This window comes from Xiphophorus hellerii, chromosome 11, assembly GCF_003331165.1.
Source record: "Xiphophorus hellerii strain 12219 chromosome 11, Xiphophorus_hellerii-4.1, whole genome shotgun sequence".
NCBI classification, from domain to species: domain Eukaryota; kingdom Metazoa; phylum Chordata; class Actinopteri; order Cyprinodontiformes; family Poeciliidae; genus Xiphophorus; species Xiphophorus hellerii.
In genome coordinates this window covers 21605906-21624317 of record NC_045682.1, presented here as the reverse complement: position 1 = coordinate 21624317, position 18412 = coordinate 21605906, and the positions used below count along the sequence as shown (strand labels likewise).

The window sequence follows — 18412 nt, the reverse complement described above, 5'->3', positions numbered from 1 at the left end:
CTTATACACATCGCTGTAAATAAACTGTAAGTGAACTGGAAGTGAACTAGCGTTGTGACTACGTTCGTGTTAGATTCTGATAATAAGTGGTAAAACCTCCATCCATCCAGCCGTGGTTGGTGAGGTACAGCCTGGACAGGTCGCCATTCCACCACAGGACAACACAGACATACAATCATGCACGCTCACACCTAAGGAAAGGAGAGAGAGAGAAGCACAGTTAATCTAACAGTCATGTTTTTCAGCTGTAGAAAGAAGTTGTATTTAAAGATATATCTTAAGCATTCATGCATCTGTATCCTCATATTGTAAATAAACTCCAACATAAAGTTAATATCGATACACAATAAAAGTAACATTTAAAAAGTGAGGTTTAAATTCAGTTTATACAAAAGCTCTAAACATCACAAAGTTGCTCCTGTTGCCTCTCTGACCTACTCCTGGGCTCCTAATCTGTCCACCCCCAGCATCGTCCTTCATCAGCAGAGAGATAACTGTTTGAAGCTAATGGCTCCACGTCCGCTCCTGCCACTTCTGCAAATTTGCCCTTTCATGTTTCATAGTTGGTCCATGTAGCCTCTGACACATGAACCGACTGATTTCTGTATGTTTATCCAAGACGCTGAGGGAATGTTTTGCTTTGGTCTCCCTGGGTATGACTGCGGTCAGTTATACTGACTTTGTGCATGATGATAAACCGTAGCTGAATGAAAGTAAAAAAAAACTTAAAAAGAGATAGGTTTGTCTTTTGAATAAGAGTGATTGTGTGAAGGGTAGTAAGCCCTGACAGCATTAGCACTACGTTTTAGTAGAAGATGCAGCAATAAACTTCGGTGATGTTCCGTTGAAATTTTTACTTTAAATGAGTGAATGTGTGTTTCAACACCTCGGAGTTTCTCTTTACACAGATCCAAATTGTCTGACAAGGCGCAGCAGTAGCTAGGATCTGTCTCCCTCTAGTGGCTTTCTGGAAGAAGTACATAAAGCAGCCAACCTTCACGTCGAAAGAGATTTATAATGCTCCTCTCTTGGATGTGCTCCTTGACATTTAAAGCAGCAAGATGGAAGGATTCATATTTTATTTATCCTAGAACACATGATAAAGTATATTTAAAAGAAGACACTGAGTCTATTCTATTATGAGAAATGCTTCACGCCATCGTCACGCCAGCACTGACGGTGTCACATACGTAACTTAATCTGAAACTTCATCCATTATTGAACCTTTGAGACGCCATCACTGCTCTGTTCTGTTTCACACCATTACCAATTAATTAGTAATGACTGGCAAAAATTTAACATGCTTAAAGGGTGGCAAAGAATCCCAATGTGATCATTGTCGTTACATTATTGTACAAATGAAGCTTTGAGCACCAGCATACTCCACAGAAATTCAAGACAAGACTATCTTGATGTCAAAATAATTAAATCAGTGACGTACAATGTCTAAAATTCTTCACTGACATTAATAAAGAAGAAACATTGTTCTTTTTGCCGATAAACCATCCATCTATTGTCTTTGCAGCAGGTCAGGAATGGAAACCCAGACTTCCCTCTAGTGACACTCCAGTTCTTCTTACAGTTTTTCAAGAAGTTTCACTACAGAAGGGATAAGAAGTCTCTAGTCTGGCAAATTCTGCTTTTGTCTTGGGGTCTCCTCTGAGTGGGATCTTAATGGATAACCTCCAAAAAAAAAAAAAAAGACATTGAGGAGGCATTCTGACCAGATGCAGCTTCAGCTGAAAACATTTGAAAAGCATTGGGCTAAGTCTGACCTCCGACCAAATGATGGAGCTATTTGACACGTCACGAAGGCTGTCGCCAGGCGCCCTACTGAGGAAGTTAATGTCACTCACGTCCTTCCAGAATCTTGTTCTTTCAGTCATTATCCACATCTCAAGGCTATAGATAATGCCTAGAGTATAAATAGCTGTAAAATGAGGTCTTTGCCTTTTGGCTCAGCGCCTTCTCGACCAGAACAAACAAGGGCGATACCACCACTAATACAGCTAAATATCTAATCTGGTTAAATCTGAGACTTCTAACTAATTTCACCACATTTTTGTGCAAAAAATACATACTTCTGGCTTTATTGATACCAAACACTCTGTAAAAACAGTTCCAGGACTCCATGTCCCCACAATACTCCCACAACAGGAAGGGACACAGTCTTGAGCCTTCTTATGGTTCTCAAAACACATGTGAACCAGACAATTAAACTCCCATATGTTAAGAACTCTGCAGTATCAACTCTCTGGTTTGTTGTTCCATGACCCATAAAACATCTACACTACCTGTTCAATAATTTTCCAATCACTTTAAGCCTCCTCTCCCTAAACCTAGAACAAATGTTCCCAGAGAGGCTGGGATGTTTTTCCCTTGATGGAACACATTTAGTTAGATGTGCTTTTTAATATGTGCATTGGCATAGTTGGGCAGATATGATACATGCCATATTTTTTTCATCCAGTAGTATTTCTATTAAAAGTTCAACTGTAGGAAAACAGTCTAAAAGACGCAACATAACATCCACAAGGGATTGTGTAATTGAAGCAGAGCCTAGCTCCACCAACAGCTTCAAAGATCTAAAAGCAGCTAGATGCCAATAAACATGAGGATAGAGATAATTTTCTGTCTTTGCACTGATTTGGTGAAGAAATGTAAATACATAAGTGTTAATGGTTGTGTCTCTGGAAGAGTCCATGATGAATCTTGCTGACTGGGAATGACAAAGAGACTACTAATACCATAGTTCCTTTTTAATTCTTAATACAAATACTCCTCCAGTCTTCATAGAACAGATTTTAGATACAGAGATTTGGACTGAACCAAAGGAAGCATTTGGTTTTAGGGAATCTTTCTGTGTTCCTACCACAACTACACTCGAACTGCTAGTCTTAGACAGGTCCTGGTTGAACCCTCAGACACTGGCCAGGTAAAAGCAGTATAGTGGTGATCATGCTTTATGTGGGACACATACACAAACTCCAACCAGAACATTTATTTACAATGCAGATAGGCATAGAAACGTTTCCACACCTGTAATGTATAATCTGACCTCGACCTGTCATGTCAGCTGCTCTGTTTGTAGCAGTAAACTTTTCTACACAAGAGTCTGACATGGCTCAGTGGAAGAGCAGGCAATCCATGTACTCTTCAATGCAGTTGTCCCTGGTTCGATTCCCAGCCTTGGGCCATTTGCTACATGTCTTCCCCTTCTCTGCCTGTCCAGTTCCTGTTAAATGAAGTCTACGACTGTCAAAAAAGAAAGAAAAACAACTTTACTGCACAAGAGGAGGAATTTACATATTGCTATTAACATTTTCTCTTAAATGCTTATTTGGAAACATTTCTCTAGGGAAATAGTACAAAAATTAAATGTTCTGGTTCATCTCCAGGTTTCTGTTTTATGCGTGTCGTTTTAAACGAGTTGCTCTAACAGTGGGAAGAGCCTTGGCGCACACACAGAAACCAGCCCTCCTCACGCAGGCCAATGCCACGCCACCTGTCATCAACAGCAGGTCTTAGAAAAACAGAGGATCCTGCAGGAACCACGGGGCCGGGCAAAGAAAACTCTCCACACGGGAAATTTTTTCAGAGACGTTGGATTCATTAAAATGAACAAATACACGCTGGGAAAACTCGCAGTGGGTGTTGTTGTCCTGGCCCTGTCAGCCTCTGATGTGGCGCATCTCAGCTGCATCAAGTAATGTATGAGTAGCAGGTCGGAACAGGAAGTCAACGGATCTTAGTTTCAAAATAAAACGCTTCATTTCTGTAATTGTATTTATTTATTTATTTATTTATTTATTCAGTAGAACCACTATGTCCCCACTATGTCAAAATTGTTATTGTTGTGTTTGAAAATTGATAGTTGGCATAAATTATAAAATGAGCTTGTGAATATGTTTGAAACATAATATAGCAGATTTATTTTTCAATGAAAAGAAAAGGAGAATGTTCGCCATCACCAGAGCAATAGATTAAGGATTTAGATTTCTTTAAAAATGCAAATGTAAAATGTAAACCTCCCTAGCTCTGTTGAACGTTGATAAATAACCAGTGATGGCATAGTTACTTTGAAAAAAAAAAACTTTAATCGGATTACTGATTACTCCTTGGAAAAGTAACTTAGTTAGATTACCGATTACTTGATTTGGAAAGTATCTAAGTTACATTAAAAGTAACTTTTTTAGTGAATCATTTAAATATCAAATCAGATCTTACGATCAGTTACTCAGAACCCAAGCAGACTTTTAGTGGAATACCTTTTATTTTAACTTGAGCAAAAATATATTGATGTAGTACTGCTCTCACTTGAATACTTTATTTATTTATTTATTTATTTATTTATTTATTTATTTATTTATTTATTTATTTTATTTTATTTTTGGCCAATCTGCCCACCTCTGACACCATCACTGTCGGCACTGTGGACTAGTAAACAACAAATGTAATTGTATTCCTGTTCCGTGGGTTGGTCTTTTACTTCCAAACCTCGGACCGGAAGTCGTGTGTGTCGCTTATTGCTGCCGCCTCGACGGATCTGTGCGCATCTGATCGAGCTGGAATAGCGAATTGGGAACATTTGGGCCCTCTCTCCGCCGCTGCACCGTAAGCCTCCGTGTTTCCGTCTCTGCAGCGGTCGCGCTGGCGTCGCGGCGACCGGGCGAAGCGTTCCGTCGGCGGCTGTTATGACAGCGACGGGATGACAGCGGTCCAGTCGGAGCCGTGTTTGTTTTGTGTGGCGAAATGAGGCAGGGGGTGGAGAGTCGCCACAGAGACGCTGGGCTCCGGCCAAACATCGCCGCATTTTAGCACCACTTCTTCTTCTTCTCCTCCCTTGCATGCAAGGGCTTCTGCACTGAGCTGCGTCGCTGATCGACCCGCTCGTTTTTTTCTTTCTTTCTTTTTAAAGACATCTATCTTTGCAAGGTGCATGGTGGAAAATGCAGCTTGTTTGAGGACACCCCCCTCCACCACCACCACCACCACCTCTCTCTCCCTCTCCTCCACATATCCATCGCTGCCATGACAGGCAGAGGTCTCCTCCGGAGCTCGGCTCGGTCGCTCGGAGAGCGGGCAGATTGACTCGGGTCGGTGGGGCCTCGCATCCGCGGATGTCATTCTGTCTGTGGATCCTGTAAACACCGTCCGCGCAAATACACGGCGAACGTCGCTCGGGAGCTGGGGGGGTGAGGAGAGGAAAATTAAGAGGGGGTGGGGGGAAGAGAGAAAGAGAAGGAAAACATGTCGTCTCGATCTGCATTACAGTCTGGAAACGACAGGAGCACGGGAGAACATGTAAGTGCAGCCGCTGTTTGTGCTTGTGTGCATGCAGAGGGATAGGATAGGTGGTGCATCCCCGAGCTATGTGTGGCCTTTGGCATTCTGGGCTTTTTTTTTTTTTTTTTCCATGCGCATGGGGGGAGGGTGGGATGAAGAGGAAGAGGAGCAGGAGGAGGGGAGCATGCACGGTGCTGTTTCTTCTCGTTCTGTACAGATCAAGGGGCCCAGGATGTGAGGCCACCGTGCTGCTCTTTGGGAAAGTGCTAACCTTGAGTGTGTGTGTGTGTGCGTGTGTATGTGGTGTGTGTGTGTGTGTGCAGGGAGACGAGTTGATGGCAACCTGAGTCGATATCGCTGAGCGAATATGCGCAGAAAGCATGAAAACCAGCCGTCACATCTCTGTATATATACCTCTGTGGAGAGATACTGATGTCACATTATAACTCCTCTCCTCTCCTCTGCGTGTGTGTGTGTGTGTGTGTGTGCGTGTGTGTTTGTGTGTTCTCTCAAAATCGGATGGGTGGGACGAGTGCAGGAGGCCCAGATATAAACGCGTAGAGGATATGTGGGCTTGTTGGTACGAAGCGGAGGGGATTACTGCGTAAAATGATGTGCAGTCCGTCGCTGCGCAGCCTACAAAGCGCCCAGCCCTACAGCCAGTGGGTGTCAGACAGGCCATACATTCTACAGGGGAACAGAGGAGAGGCCTGCGGGAAAGACACAACACATCTATCTATCTATCTATCTATCTATCTATCTATCTATCTATCTATCTATCTATCTATCTATCTATCTATCTATTGAGCATTGATCTGTCTCTGATGAGTGCAGATCTTCTGTATAATTAGGTCTTTGTGTCAGATGAGTGAATTGAGCAGATAACACTGGTGCCATGATGGCTCAGGTGAAAAGCCTGACAGGAACTCTGCTGCTCTCCATGTGTGCCCCACACTCCACCCCCCAGCTTCCCAAGCTAGGTAGGGAGGTGGGAGCAGGACTAGAAGCACCATGTCTGAAGGTGGGGCATGGGGCTGTGGGCTTGTTATTGTTGTGTAACTGCAGCCTCTGGGATCGCATTGTTGGCCTGTTCGGCTACAGACCTCTAAGCTTCAATAAACCACTCTTTCCTCCTGTTGGCCACTTTGCACCTGTTCCAGGGGCTATATTATCTTCTTGCCCCTTTAGGTTCCAGGTATGAAGGTTTATGTCTGCTGATATTGCCCATTTTCAAACAATTCAGTTGTGTTTACTGAAGCAAGGTTCTGTGAGATAGTTATTAGTAATCAGTATTTTACCCATGGTAGATTCACATACAGGAGTGAATTCATCAACTAGTTCTAACCCGTTTGTGTTAGATGGTTGTTTACTTTGTTTGTTCCGCTGGAAATTAGCGTAACAAATGATATATTGACATTGACATTGGTATCGGCTGATATTAGTCATTTTTTAACTTATCGGCATTGGTCCGATAAATTAAACTGGGATGATATTAACAACCGGTATTTTTTTTTCCATCTTGTTGCCGTTATGGAAGGAGAGGGAAGGAGATTGGGCATGTGGTATTTGTCTGGTCATGTGACAGTGATAATGATGCAGCATAGCATTATAGGGAATTTAACTGAAGCAGTGGTGAAATCAGTTTATGGTCGTTTCATTCATGTTGTTGAAAAGGTAGCGAAACGTCTATAATAACAATCAGTCAGAGCAGAAGAAGAAAAAAATGTACGCTTGCTCTTTTTGAAAGAGTATTTGCCAGACCTGCTCTTGTGATATCTTGGTGAGAAATCATTTCATTTTTTATTTCTTTACCACTTGAAAGTCAGAATATCATGGTTTCATGTCCAAAGAAACAAACCGAAACAACCTCTGATGTAAAATTCAAATTTGGAAGGTCAGAGGTCTCTTGGTGGGTTTTATCTGTAATGGGCCAACAAAAAGATAATGGCAGCCATCTCTGCGGGTGGAGGTACATTTAGAACGCCTGAGGCTTGTTGCTAACCCTAAGAAGAAGCATTTGACTGCAAGTGTTCTCATAATTCATAATTTGAAGGAAATTCGAAGGAAGGAAACTTGCGCAGGTTTGCTTTTGCACAACTGTTAACTGGAAAGTAAATCCTCCATGAACCAGGATTGGTTTTGAACGGAGATGCCTCAGAGAGGTGGCGAATCTGCAGATATGTATTATTTACCCTGACATCAGAACCAATATGGCTGCCGTGCAAATGGACTTAAACTGTGGTTATAAACTTTTGGTTCTTCTGACTGTATATTATTAAATCAATGACACACATCAGTAAATGTGGTAAAAGGATGCAATTGTGGAGAAATTTATTATTAGCTTTTCCTAACGGTAATAATTAGCCTAGCCACAGATGAGTTTCAAAATCCAGTATGGCTGCCACGTGAGTAGACTTAGTGCAAGCTATAGTTATAAACTGTTGGTTATGTTGCGGCACAGGCCAGTAAGCATAGTAAAATGGGGAAATTGGGAAGAAAATCATTGTTAGCTTTTGCTAATGGTAGTAGTTAGCCTAATGGTAATAGTTAGCCTAGCCACAGAGCAGTACAACAAGTGAATCTTACATGTTTTTTGTGTTGCAACCAACAGATTAGCCTTTGCCAATGCAGAGCTAGTGATAACTACTTCACACCTCCGATATCCTTTGAACGCCCAGCCATCCCACATGCATCTTCGTATTAAAAACAACGTGACTCATTCTTTTTATCATCAGCGTTGCACAACTATTATTTTAGTCAACAATCAAGAAACAAAAGAACCGTGGAGACCTCTGCAAACACCAGCGACAGCCGCACCTCGCTCCACAGAAACGGTGTGAACAAGTAGCAGGAGCCCAGAAGAAGACCATTCTGAGCCCACAGAAAGACACAACAAGCTCATGTGCTGGACAGCAGCTGTTTACCCAGAAACAAGGGGCATGTAGTCACATGAAGCTCAGTTCAGCTTCACTTGTTTTTGAACATCTGGAGGAATGTACCCACCAACGCTTACCTCTCCCAGCTATCCCCTATAGCCCTATACAGGCATCTGCTTAGCAAAAACAACAATTTCAGATGCTCTTATGTTTTTTTTTCTTTTTCAGGGTGTTCAAACATCTGTAAATCAGTGCAGCTGTCTGGAAAACAGTTTCGTCTTCTTTTCTTGAACCCTGTAATTCTGCCAGCCTGCCCAGTGGGCCCTCAGCTGTTAACTTGTCTGTGTGCACAAATGGTGTGTGTACGCACATATGCTTTGATAAGTGACTTTTCTCTAAACCAAAATATGCAGAGAGTTTTATGATTTGGTAATCAGCCCGATATGCTGGTCAGAAACGTAGAAATCTATTTTCTTTACTCTTTTGTTAATTCAGTTCAGTGTACGTTTAAGGGTACATTTCCCCAAAAAAATGATTTTTGGGGAAAAATTTGAAAGTGCATGACTCCAAATGATGCTGCTACTGCAGCGTGTCATGCTGGTGCTGACCCTGTCTCCTCTCCCTGACGCTCCCCTCTTGTCTTGCAGCATGTGCCGCTCGGTGCCAGCCGCGCAGACAAGGCCACGAGCCAGTCCAGCCGCTCTCTGGGTGCCCGGTGCAGGAACTCCATCGCCTCCTGCTCAGACGAGCAGCCGCACATCGGCAACTACCGTCTGCTCAAGACCATCGGCAAGGGAAACTTTGCCAAAGTCAAGCTGGCGCGCCACATCCTGACAGGCAGGGAGGTGAGCCATGGGGCAGCAGAGACCCCCGGGGGCAGCAGGAAGAGTATCCTCTGAATATGTTGTTGATGGAAATGTTTCCTGGGCGAGGGAAGGTGGTAACTTCACAGTGCTGCTGGGGCTTATCCTGTTTTCCTGTGGACAATCATTTCAGAGCACTCCTTTTTCTTTTTTTCTTTTACAGTGTTGATTAATTACAACCATTCTGGTCAATATGGAATAAACGCTTTCAAAAATAACTGATACGTTGTTTTTACGTTGCTACATGTCAGGTAGTTATCTTAAAGAGTATTAAATAAAATCAACATTTTTGAGCTTTACATCATGTTATAATGTTATTCCCTCATCGTAAACATACCCAGAGTGTTGCTTTGATTCTTTTATGCATGTTTGAGAAATCCTTTAATCTCCCAAAGCAACCATTCAGCTGTGCAAAACCCCTGGGTGGACCAAACGTAGCTCTTCCTTAGAGCTGCAGTTTCCAAGTTTCTTCCTCACACAGCAGCCCTCTTTCCCACTCAGCTCCTTCAGACTAGCCAGCAGCAATTATCAGACACCTGTTGGAACTGCACATCTGCTGAGCTCCTTATACAAGCTACATCTCAGTGAAATGCTAGTAAAATTGTTGTTAAAGGGTTAATAGAGGATTAATGTTGTGATGACTTTTTGAAGGCTCAGTTTCTGAAAGAACAGGAGTTTTTAAAGAGATATTTTCAAGGTGTTAAATTATGAAGTAAAATTTTCTTTAAGTCATATTTCATATATTTTCATAACAATGGAAGTTAACATAGTTACTATATTGTGCTATAAAACGGTGCTATGTGCCCAGAAATACATAATACTGCCCCTTTAATCCAATATACATGTAAAAAAAAATGAAAATCTAAGTAATAAAATAAATACAATGAACCAAATGTTAAAATGCACAAATAATTTCTCTGGTCTGTTACCAGACCAGAGAAAAATATTTTTAGTTTTACTTTAGATTTCTCTATATTCAACATTATCAATGTTTTGAAGACTGCTTATTTTTCTAGTCTCATGTTTTCAGTTTTGTCTTTCAAAAGACATCTGCTTTTTCTCCATGAATGTTAAAGGAACTGTCTTGGACTATTTCAGTTGATCCCAGGTCAGCCTCTATGTTCAGAAATTAGTGATCCACCAGACCAGGCTTTGCGTTCGCATGACTTAGCAAATCTTTTTTGGAGGGCCAGATTTTCTTGGTTTAAATTGTGTTTTCAGGTCAAATTAGAGTCCATCACTTTGCAGTGGGAAAGATTTGTCACGAAGTGGAAAACATTCAAGACAGTTGCCAATCTTCTTAGGAGTGAATGTTCCAGCAAATTTACCCAGAAGTCACTCCACTTGACGCTCCAGAGAAGCTGTAAACCCCAAGAGCTTTAATTCCCACTTTTTCATTTCTCAGTTAGCATGTTGTATGTTAAGCAGGAGCAAGAGGAGCATTTGAAAAAGGGTGTGAAAAAGTTGTTTAGAGGGTAGAAGGTGATTGAATTTTCACTGTAAAAATAATATGGAGACATGAGTTGGTGAACTGTCAGGCATGGTGGTGGGAGGATGATGATTTTTTATTTATATTTTTATTGAGACATAAATATTCAGATTAAGTGAACATACACAGAACAAAATGACATGCGCGAAAAAATATTTTGGCTTTATGTTTACTGTTCAGGATAATTCTGTTGTACAAGAATTTGCTCATATTTCCTCATCAAAATTTCTTCTTCCTCGTCTCTTACAGGTTGCAATAAAAATCATTGACAAAACCCAGTTGAACCCAACCAGTCTGCAAAAGGTCAGTTTCCTTCTCTGTATTTCTGAGTTGCTACTGCAGCGATGTGTACCATGTTTTCAGGAGCAAGAAAAGAAAACACAGGCTGCCCTGTCTGATGTTGTGCCTCTACGGTGTTTTATGCTCTAATCGCTAAAGAGAACAGCATTCTAGCTGCGTTTCCATTACAAATGTGCGCAAAACTTTGCCAATAGCTTCATTTCCATTTACCTGAAAATTGTGCCAGTTGGAATTACAAACATAGATCTCTTAATGGAAACACGGCAATAAAAAAAAAAACACACACACACTTTTTTTTTTTGTAAAAAATTTTTGCGCAAGGAGGAGGTGGTTTTTCGGCTGCATCGAAATTAGTGTGTTCAGCAAAACTGCAGTGGAAATGGTTTTTTTGCCATCACACGAGTCACATGATCAACAACCGGATGTTGCTACTGGCACAAAAGATGAAGAAGACAAAAGGAAATGGAAGGAGGTCTCAGAGTTATTTTTTGGGGTTTGATTTATTGACTCTAGTTTCATTATAACTCTTTCTTCCTCAGTTCCCTTTTTGATCAGATCAATCTCGTTTATGTTTTAATTATTTTCAGTCCTTTCTTAGTGATTCTACTTTATTATAGTTAATTATTTCTTACTTGTTACTCTAGTTTAATTATGTTTCTTATGTCTAGTTATTCTTTAATATTAGATTCATTTCTTAGTCCCCAGTTTCCTCTCCCTCGCTCCCTGTGTCACTGTCTCTCTCTCTCTCCTCAGCCTGCCTTCTGCTCTCTTCCCTCTCTGCCCTCACACCGGCAATTCGTTAGCTAATCAGTCCAGGTCCTTTGTTCCAGCATTCGTTCTCCCAGTACTCACCTCACCTCCTCTCACTCTTGACTGGTTCCTCTCGTTATTTTCCTGTTTCTTCTCCACCAGCACCCTTGTGTATTTTTCCCTGGATTTCTGTTTTTGTTCAGCTCTGGCTCTCTGCATTCCCATGTTTTTTTCTGTTAGTTTGTTTTACAGCTTGGACTTTGGTCCACAACGGCATGTTTTTTAGTGACTGATTTCATGAACAAACTTATTCACCTGTGATTTTAATTGCGTTCCACATTTAGTGGAAATATCGCAATTGCAAAATGGTCTCTTTTTGACATTAGCAGAAAAGCAACAAAAAAATTTTTTTGCACGTTACACGCCTACTTCCTGTGCAACGGAGCTACTATTCCACACAATTTCACAACTTTGGTGGTTTCATTAAATGAGAAACTCAATTAAAATCACATGTGAATAAGTTTGTTCACGTGTTGTCATTAAGAAATTCGCCGCACCAAGATGCTCCTACTACTTTCTGTCGTCTTTGTGTGGCAACATCCAGTTATTGATCAACCATGCGAAAAAAACGTTTCAGCTCTGTGAAATAAACCACCTCATCCTAGCTCCCAAACGTTTTTAATCAAAAAATTATTATTATTACTTTTTTCAAAATCCTTGTGTTTCCATGTAGCAAATTTATTTTCAAAATGTCAAATTGCGCAATTACCCTGGTCAACGGAAACGCAACTTGTGATTGGAGAGGGCTGTGAGAGGTTCAGGCTCCTCCTCCACTGTCTCCCTCTGCAGAAAGCAGCAGGAAGGGAGAGCAGCTGATGCTGATGCAGAGGGGGATCATGGGATGTGATGCTGCGTGGCAGGTGCTAGGGCTTGGACGGGAGCAAGAGGAGACCTCTGCTCCACATATCATCTCCCGTCTCTTTCTTGGCTAATCGCTGCCCTGAGAGAGAGAGAGAGAGAGAGAGTTCAGGGGGGGCTGACTCATCCCGGAGGCCGCGGTCACCCGGCTCACGCTCCCCTCTGTTTGTGTGCATGTCTTCCTACCACGTCTTCCTCAGACACGCGTTTGCGGGTAATGGAAAAGGACGTGTTGTAGAGGTGTTTGTGTCGGGATCTGTCACGGTTTTCGTGGAAAGGGGAGAAGTGTCGCGACAGGAATGGGGTGACTCAAGCTCCGCCGTTGCAGCCTGACTCATGGAGATGTCGAGCAGGAGAACCTCTGCTGGATGTCCAGACACATGGAGACGAGTGGACAGGGTTCCTCAAGTCTGGCAGGGGCTGGGATTTCATGTCAGTAAATCCCATTTACTGACATGAAATGCTCTCATTTTGTTTCATACTGGAAAAGTATGAACCATAATGAAGGTAACCCTTGAAGGTAAACATGTATAGACAAGTATGAAACACTCATTTTGTTTCATACTGGACAAGTATGAAACAAAATGTTTCATACTGGACAAGTATGAAACAAAATGAGAGCATGAAAACAAATCTGTGTAGTTCCAGACTTTATTGCCTATTTTGTTTGCTAAAAGTTGCGTCCTTTCTTCTTAGTGTTGTTTCTTTTTTCTTGTGTAGTTTCTCATTTTTTGTGTCTTTCCTCATATTCTCATAATATCCCTTTGTTTCTTTACTTCGCCCCTCTGTCTTTTCTTTTTCCTCTTTTCTTTCATTCTGTCTGCCTGTCTGTCTCGTGTCCTTCCTGCCTTAAAAGTATTTTCACTTGGGGTGTGCTGTGGTGGCGCAGGGGGTTAGCACGCCCCACGTTTGGAGGCCTTAGTCCTCGACGCGGACGTCGCGGGTTCGACTCCCGGTCCCGACGACCTTTACCGCATGTCTTCCCCCCTCTCCTCACCCTCCTTCCTGTCTGCCTACTGTACAAAAAATACGAGCCACTAGCGCCGCAAAAACTCTTCGGAGAAAAAAAAGTAAAAAAAAAAAAAGTATTTTCACTTGAAGATGCGTAAGAACCCTAAGATATTTACTTCCTATTTCCCAGATGTCTCAGCATCACTTCATGCAGCTGCATGTAACACAGTTGGGTGAGAGTTGAAGGGGAAATGTAAGAGACTAAGAATGCAGACGTCCTGCAGAGCTGATTGTGTTTTTGTATGGCTGTCACCAACGTTTAGCCATAAAGGGCTTTGAAGATTTTTGTCTTTTTCACCTCCTTCCTGTGAAGAAGAATCTTGTGAACTAAAAGATTTCCACCTTTAAACATGTTCATGGCTGCTTACAGACCCTCTTAAAACTGGGACCGTTAAGTTACTTTATTTCCTATTTATTTAATCCTTATGTATCGAATACGTCCAGAGGAATCTGTGAAAATCATTCTAGAGAAAAAGTGAATGCTTAAGTTGGTTTAAAATGTCAGCTTTGAAGCAATTTTGTCTGTTTCAAAGAAGTAAAATCTAATTTATAGGAAGAGCGCAGACAATGGATTAAAAATATCCACTTTATGTTCTAACGTAAAATGATGCATGTGAAGAGTAAAGAATCTGGATTACAAAACAACAAAAAGCTCTTATATTTACTGCATGTGCTAAACCCTGGATAATACTCTAACTGCACAAGGTCACTGGTATCACAGAAGCTATGAGAAGGAGAAGATTAGTTTTGATAAAAAATATATATATATATATATATATAAAAAAGTCAAAGGCAAAACAAATCTAATCTTTAGCTTTTAGGCTTTGTTTGACCAAATCCACGTAATATTTTTTACAATTCTCCAACTACTAAAGTAGAGCTTGATCTTCATGTACAGTGGCTCTGATAATTCCAGTTTGACAGAAACAAAAACAAAAAAAAAGAAATCTATTTTATGATACCGTAAAGAAAAACATGTACACAGCTTTAAATTTCTTAAAACCGAATTTCATAGTTCAGTCTTCTTCAGCTGGAATCTGTCAGAATTTTATGTTGAATATTAACAGACTAATATTCATATGAACTGATTTCCTGTTGAGTTTATTGCCACACTGTCATTAGATTAGTTTTCAGCTGTGTTTCTACAGACCAGATTAAGAATAATAATAATAATAATAATAGTGGACTTCTTTAACATGTCTTTAGGCTGGGGAATATTCTTTGGGCCTAAGACATGACAGAGCCCACATTAACATAATCTGGGTGCTAATATATGTAGAGAGGAGAAAGAAAGCGGGATGGCTGTATCATACGTAGAACAATGAAGAAAGAAGTGAAACTGCAAATGGAGAAAATGTAATCTTATTGTCCATCAGGCAGCTTTTAAATCTCGTGAGATTTCCGTGTTGTTCTCCTAAAACCCTGGATAAAACACACTGGAAATCAAATCAAACCATTTCTTTTTATCACTATTACTTCGTGTTTTTAAGTCAAAACACATCGGCGCAACGACTCCCTTTTTAATGCAGTTTGCCACCATCTGTTTGATTTGAACTCTAGCCAGGATTTGCAGGAGGAGCCTCATCGCCACAGAGCTTTTGCTTTGCACATCCGCTGCCATTACGGGGCCGCTATTTAATCAGCAGCAACGAGGGTCAAACGTCTCGCTGGAGGAGCTGTCAAAGCTGTGATTCCTTTTGACAGATCCGATCCCGTCCGCCCGCCGCTTCTGAGCAGGGAGAGCCGACGGGATGGGTCAGGATGAGGGTTTCAAGTACTACGTATCCCAAGATTCCTCTCCAGCGCAGCTGGGGAAGAGCTTAATACCTGGGTTGCTATGGCAACAGTGACATCAGGCTAGCGAAGGATGCTAGAAGAACTGAATGGAGGAGGGGGGAAACACAGAGAAATGACGGGGAGTAGAATAGCTTAGCAGGCATCATTTTCCTCCCTTTTTCCTCCTTGTTATCGCGGATTAGAGCTGTCTGTTTTCAGCCGTGCTCTTTGGTCCAGCAAACATGCAGCTATTTACATAAAATCAGGGGGAGCTGCCTTGGTTTTAATCCCCCCGTGCCACACAGCAGACCTCCAACACGGAGTAGAAACCGGTCGGATTCTTGGCTACACATTCACTTGCACATTTGTGCGTGGGCATCATGTTGTTGTTGCCGTGTTTAAACGACGAGGAGGACTTCACAAATCCTAAATGTGATGCGGTTATTTTAGGTGTCGAGGTCTCTGTGTGAGCTGGTCATCCTGAGACTTCGACTGCTCACATGTCTGTATAACGGAACCGTTGGTGGGATTCGTCTTGTTTCATCCACTTCCTGTCTGGTTAAAAAGAGATTAAAGACCGACTAGTTTGTTGAAACACAGACAAAATGACTGTAGAGCTCACGGTTTGAAGTGTTTATATCATTTGGTATTTGCATTAGCCCTGTTAGCATGGCTAAAACAGTAGTGTTTGTGTTATCTAAGAATGTACGTCCTTACCTTTCTAAAATGCCGCCAATATCTCCAAACCCAACATGTTCCATGACGCAAAAAGATCAGTTTTACTATACTTTATTTAGTTTTATTGTCACTACTAAAAGCCGTGCTTTCTCTCATTTTTTGCAGCCCCATAACTACTTTTTAGCATCTCACTAGCTGTGTTTCCCTTGACCATATATTTGGGCAAATTGGTTGTTCTTCTGAATGAAATTAGTGTATTTCCTAAAACTACAAAGGAAATACATTTTTCACATCACATAAGTCATGTAAATAACGACCTAATGTTGCTACTTCTGGAAACGACGAACAAGACGACAGGAAGTTGTACGTGGATGAGACATTTTGACATGTTCTTTAAATATTGCATTAACTTATTCATTCTTATTTAATCACTGCATTTGCAATTTGTTTGTTTTGTTCTGTTGATAGTGGAATATCAACAAAGTTTTGCACATATTTGTAATGGAAAGGCAGCTGATGGTACTGAAAACAGCTTTTTTAGACTCTTCACTCAGTAACAGCTTCTACACCGGGTGTTGCACAGCCCGATAGTGCTTTGTACAATGTTAATTCAAAGGCTTTTCCTAGATCAAATTGTAATTCCACATTTGCTGCCTTATAGTCCTTGACTGTTTTATAAAAGATCTCTGCAGAGGGAGAAATTACACATCGGAGTGCCAGCAAAATGCAAAATCTCTCATTTATTTACATGAATTAACCCATAAATATAGTGGTAAAAACATTTGTCCCTTCCTTTCTGAAATGTGGGATTTTTTTTACAATCTAGTAAGTAAATCACAAACAGTTTTGTAAACATTCACACACCATCACATGGTAGTCACATTCTACTGATTTTCTGACATAAAAGAGTTTTTTAGGCTGATCATCTGTGGAATCGAACATGATGTCCGTCTGCAGCTCTACCGTTTTGCTTGGGGCAATTTTATACAAAATTGTAAAAAATATATATTTTTGGCATGGCCAGTGGAGGTGAGAGTCACAGTGTACTCTCTTGTCACTCTTGTCAAAGTCGACTTCGCTTTGAGAATTGCTCTCCTTGGATCTAACTTCCATGTGAAGTGCCTTGAGATGACTTTTGTTGTGAATTGAAATTCTATATATATAAATTAGAATTATTTAGGTTATTGCTATATAATTATCTTAAACACCAAACGCCGCTAGAGACGGGTCAGATCCCAGATTTTTGAAGTGAAGACTCCTTTGTGTCTGGTAGATTATAAACTGTACCAATAGACGTATGGTGAGCTTTTGGAGCCATTCAGGCTGAGCTTCAAACCCTTACCTCATTCATCATCATAATCATTTATTCCTCTTTTTGTCTTTCAGCTTTTTCGGGAGGTACGAATAATGAAAGGCTTAAATCACCCTAACATAGGTAAGACAACTTCCTCCCATCCATCTCTCGTCCCTTATTGGTTTAATATGTGCAGCTGCTTTGTATGTGTGTGACAAGACAGCACTGTTAACATTGTGTTAAATTGTATTTTTATCTACAGTGAAGCTGTTTGAGGTGATAGAGACGGAGAAGACCCTTTACCTTGTTATGGAGTATGCCAGTGGAGGTGGGTAGTTTGGCCTGGATGGTATTTCTACGATTTTGACATACGATCTGGTCTTCACCCAGTTCTAACGTCATTTAAATCTTATCAAACCACAGATTCTCCCAGATTCTTGTTTATTTAGAAAAAAAAGATGAAGCTAAATGATATATTTCAAAGGTTTTGTGAAAAGCTAGATGTGGCCCAAAAAACATAATACATAAAAACTTATAGTTTCAAGGTGGTGTTTGTTTTTTTTTTGTATTAGGTGGTCAGATGTTAGAACTCTATTGATCTTCTCATCAAAATCCTGGCAAGAAAATCCATTTAGTTTAAGGATCTTTTAGGTCTTTATGTTTTCTATGTGTTGCAGCGTGCCTCCTTGAGGACAATAAAGCTGGTGGAAGCTGCCGTTTATTAAATATTAATCAAGAAATTAAAGTGAATGAATTCCATTCCGTTTATCTACCATATTTAATCACGCTATTAAATGACTTGAATCCCTCTGGCTGTGTTTGCTAACCCGGACGCTCTATCTCTCAGGTGAAGTGTTTGACTACCTCGTGTCACATGGGAGGATGAAGGAGGTCGAAGCCAGAGCCAAATTCCGACAGGTAGGAAAGGTCGTCCTTACCCGGGTTGTAATGGCTGTGGGTTTTTTAATTGTGTTTTATTTTATTGTGACTTTTTGTTTGTTTAATTTGCTTAATTTTGATCCGTTTTTAGAGTACGTTTGCTACTTTTCATGAGTTATTATGAGGTAAATATTGTTTAGTTTTGTTAGTTATTAGTTGTAGTAGTAGTTTTTGTTTTTCCATGCCTCATTTTTAGGTGCAGAATTCAAAAAGGTCAAACTATTGTATTGTG

General features: G+C 40.9%; 1 protein-coding gene across 4 annotated transcripts in view; it reads left to right on the top strand.

Annotated features, from left to right (window-relative positions):
• The first annotated feature begins 4570 nt into the window (after positions 1–4570).
• Positions 4571–18412, top strand: part of mark4a (MAP/microtubule affinity-regulating kinase 4a) — a 28425-nt gene continuing 14583 nt past the window's right edge. For 3 of the 4 annotated variants that reach the window (XM_032575489.1, XM_032575488.1, XM_032575490.1), the window contains exons 1-6: positions 4571–5304; positions 8810–9007; positions 10764–10817; positions 17334–17382; positions 17504–17569; positions 18089–18159. In XM_032575489.1, the coding sequence (XP_032431380.1) occupies positions 5251–5304; positions 8810–9007; positions 10764–10817; positions 17334–17382; positions 17504–17569; positions 18089–18159 (492 nt within the window). In that variant the 5' untranslated portion in view covers positions 4571–5250. The remainder of the gene's footprint in view (positions 5305–8809; positions 9008–10763; positions 10818–17333; positions 17383–17503; positions 17570–18088; positions 18160–18412) is intronic. The other variant, XM_032575491.1, reaches the window with a different exon arrangement.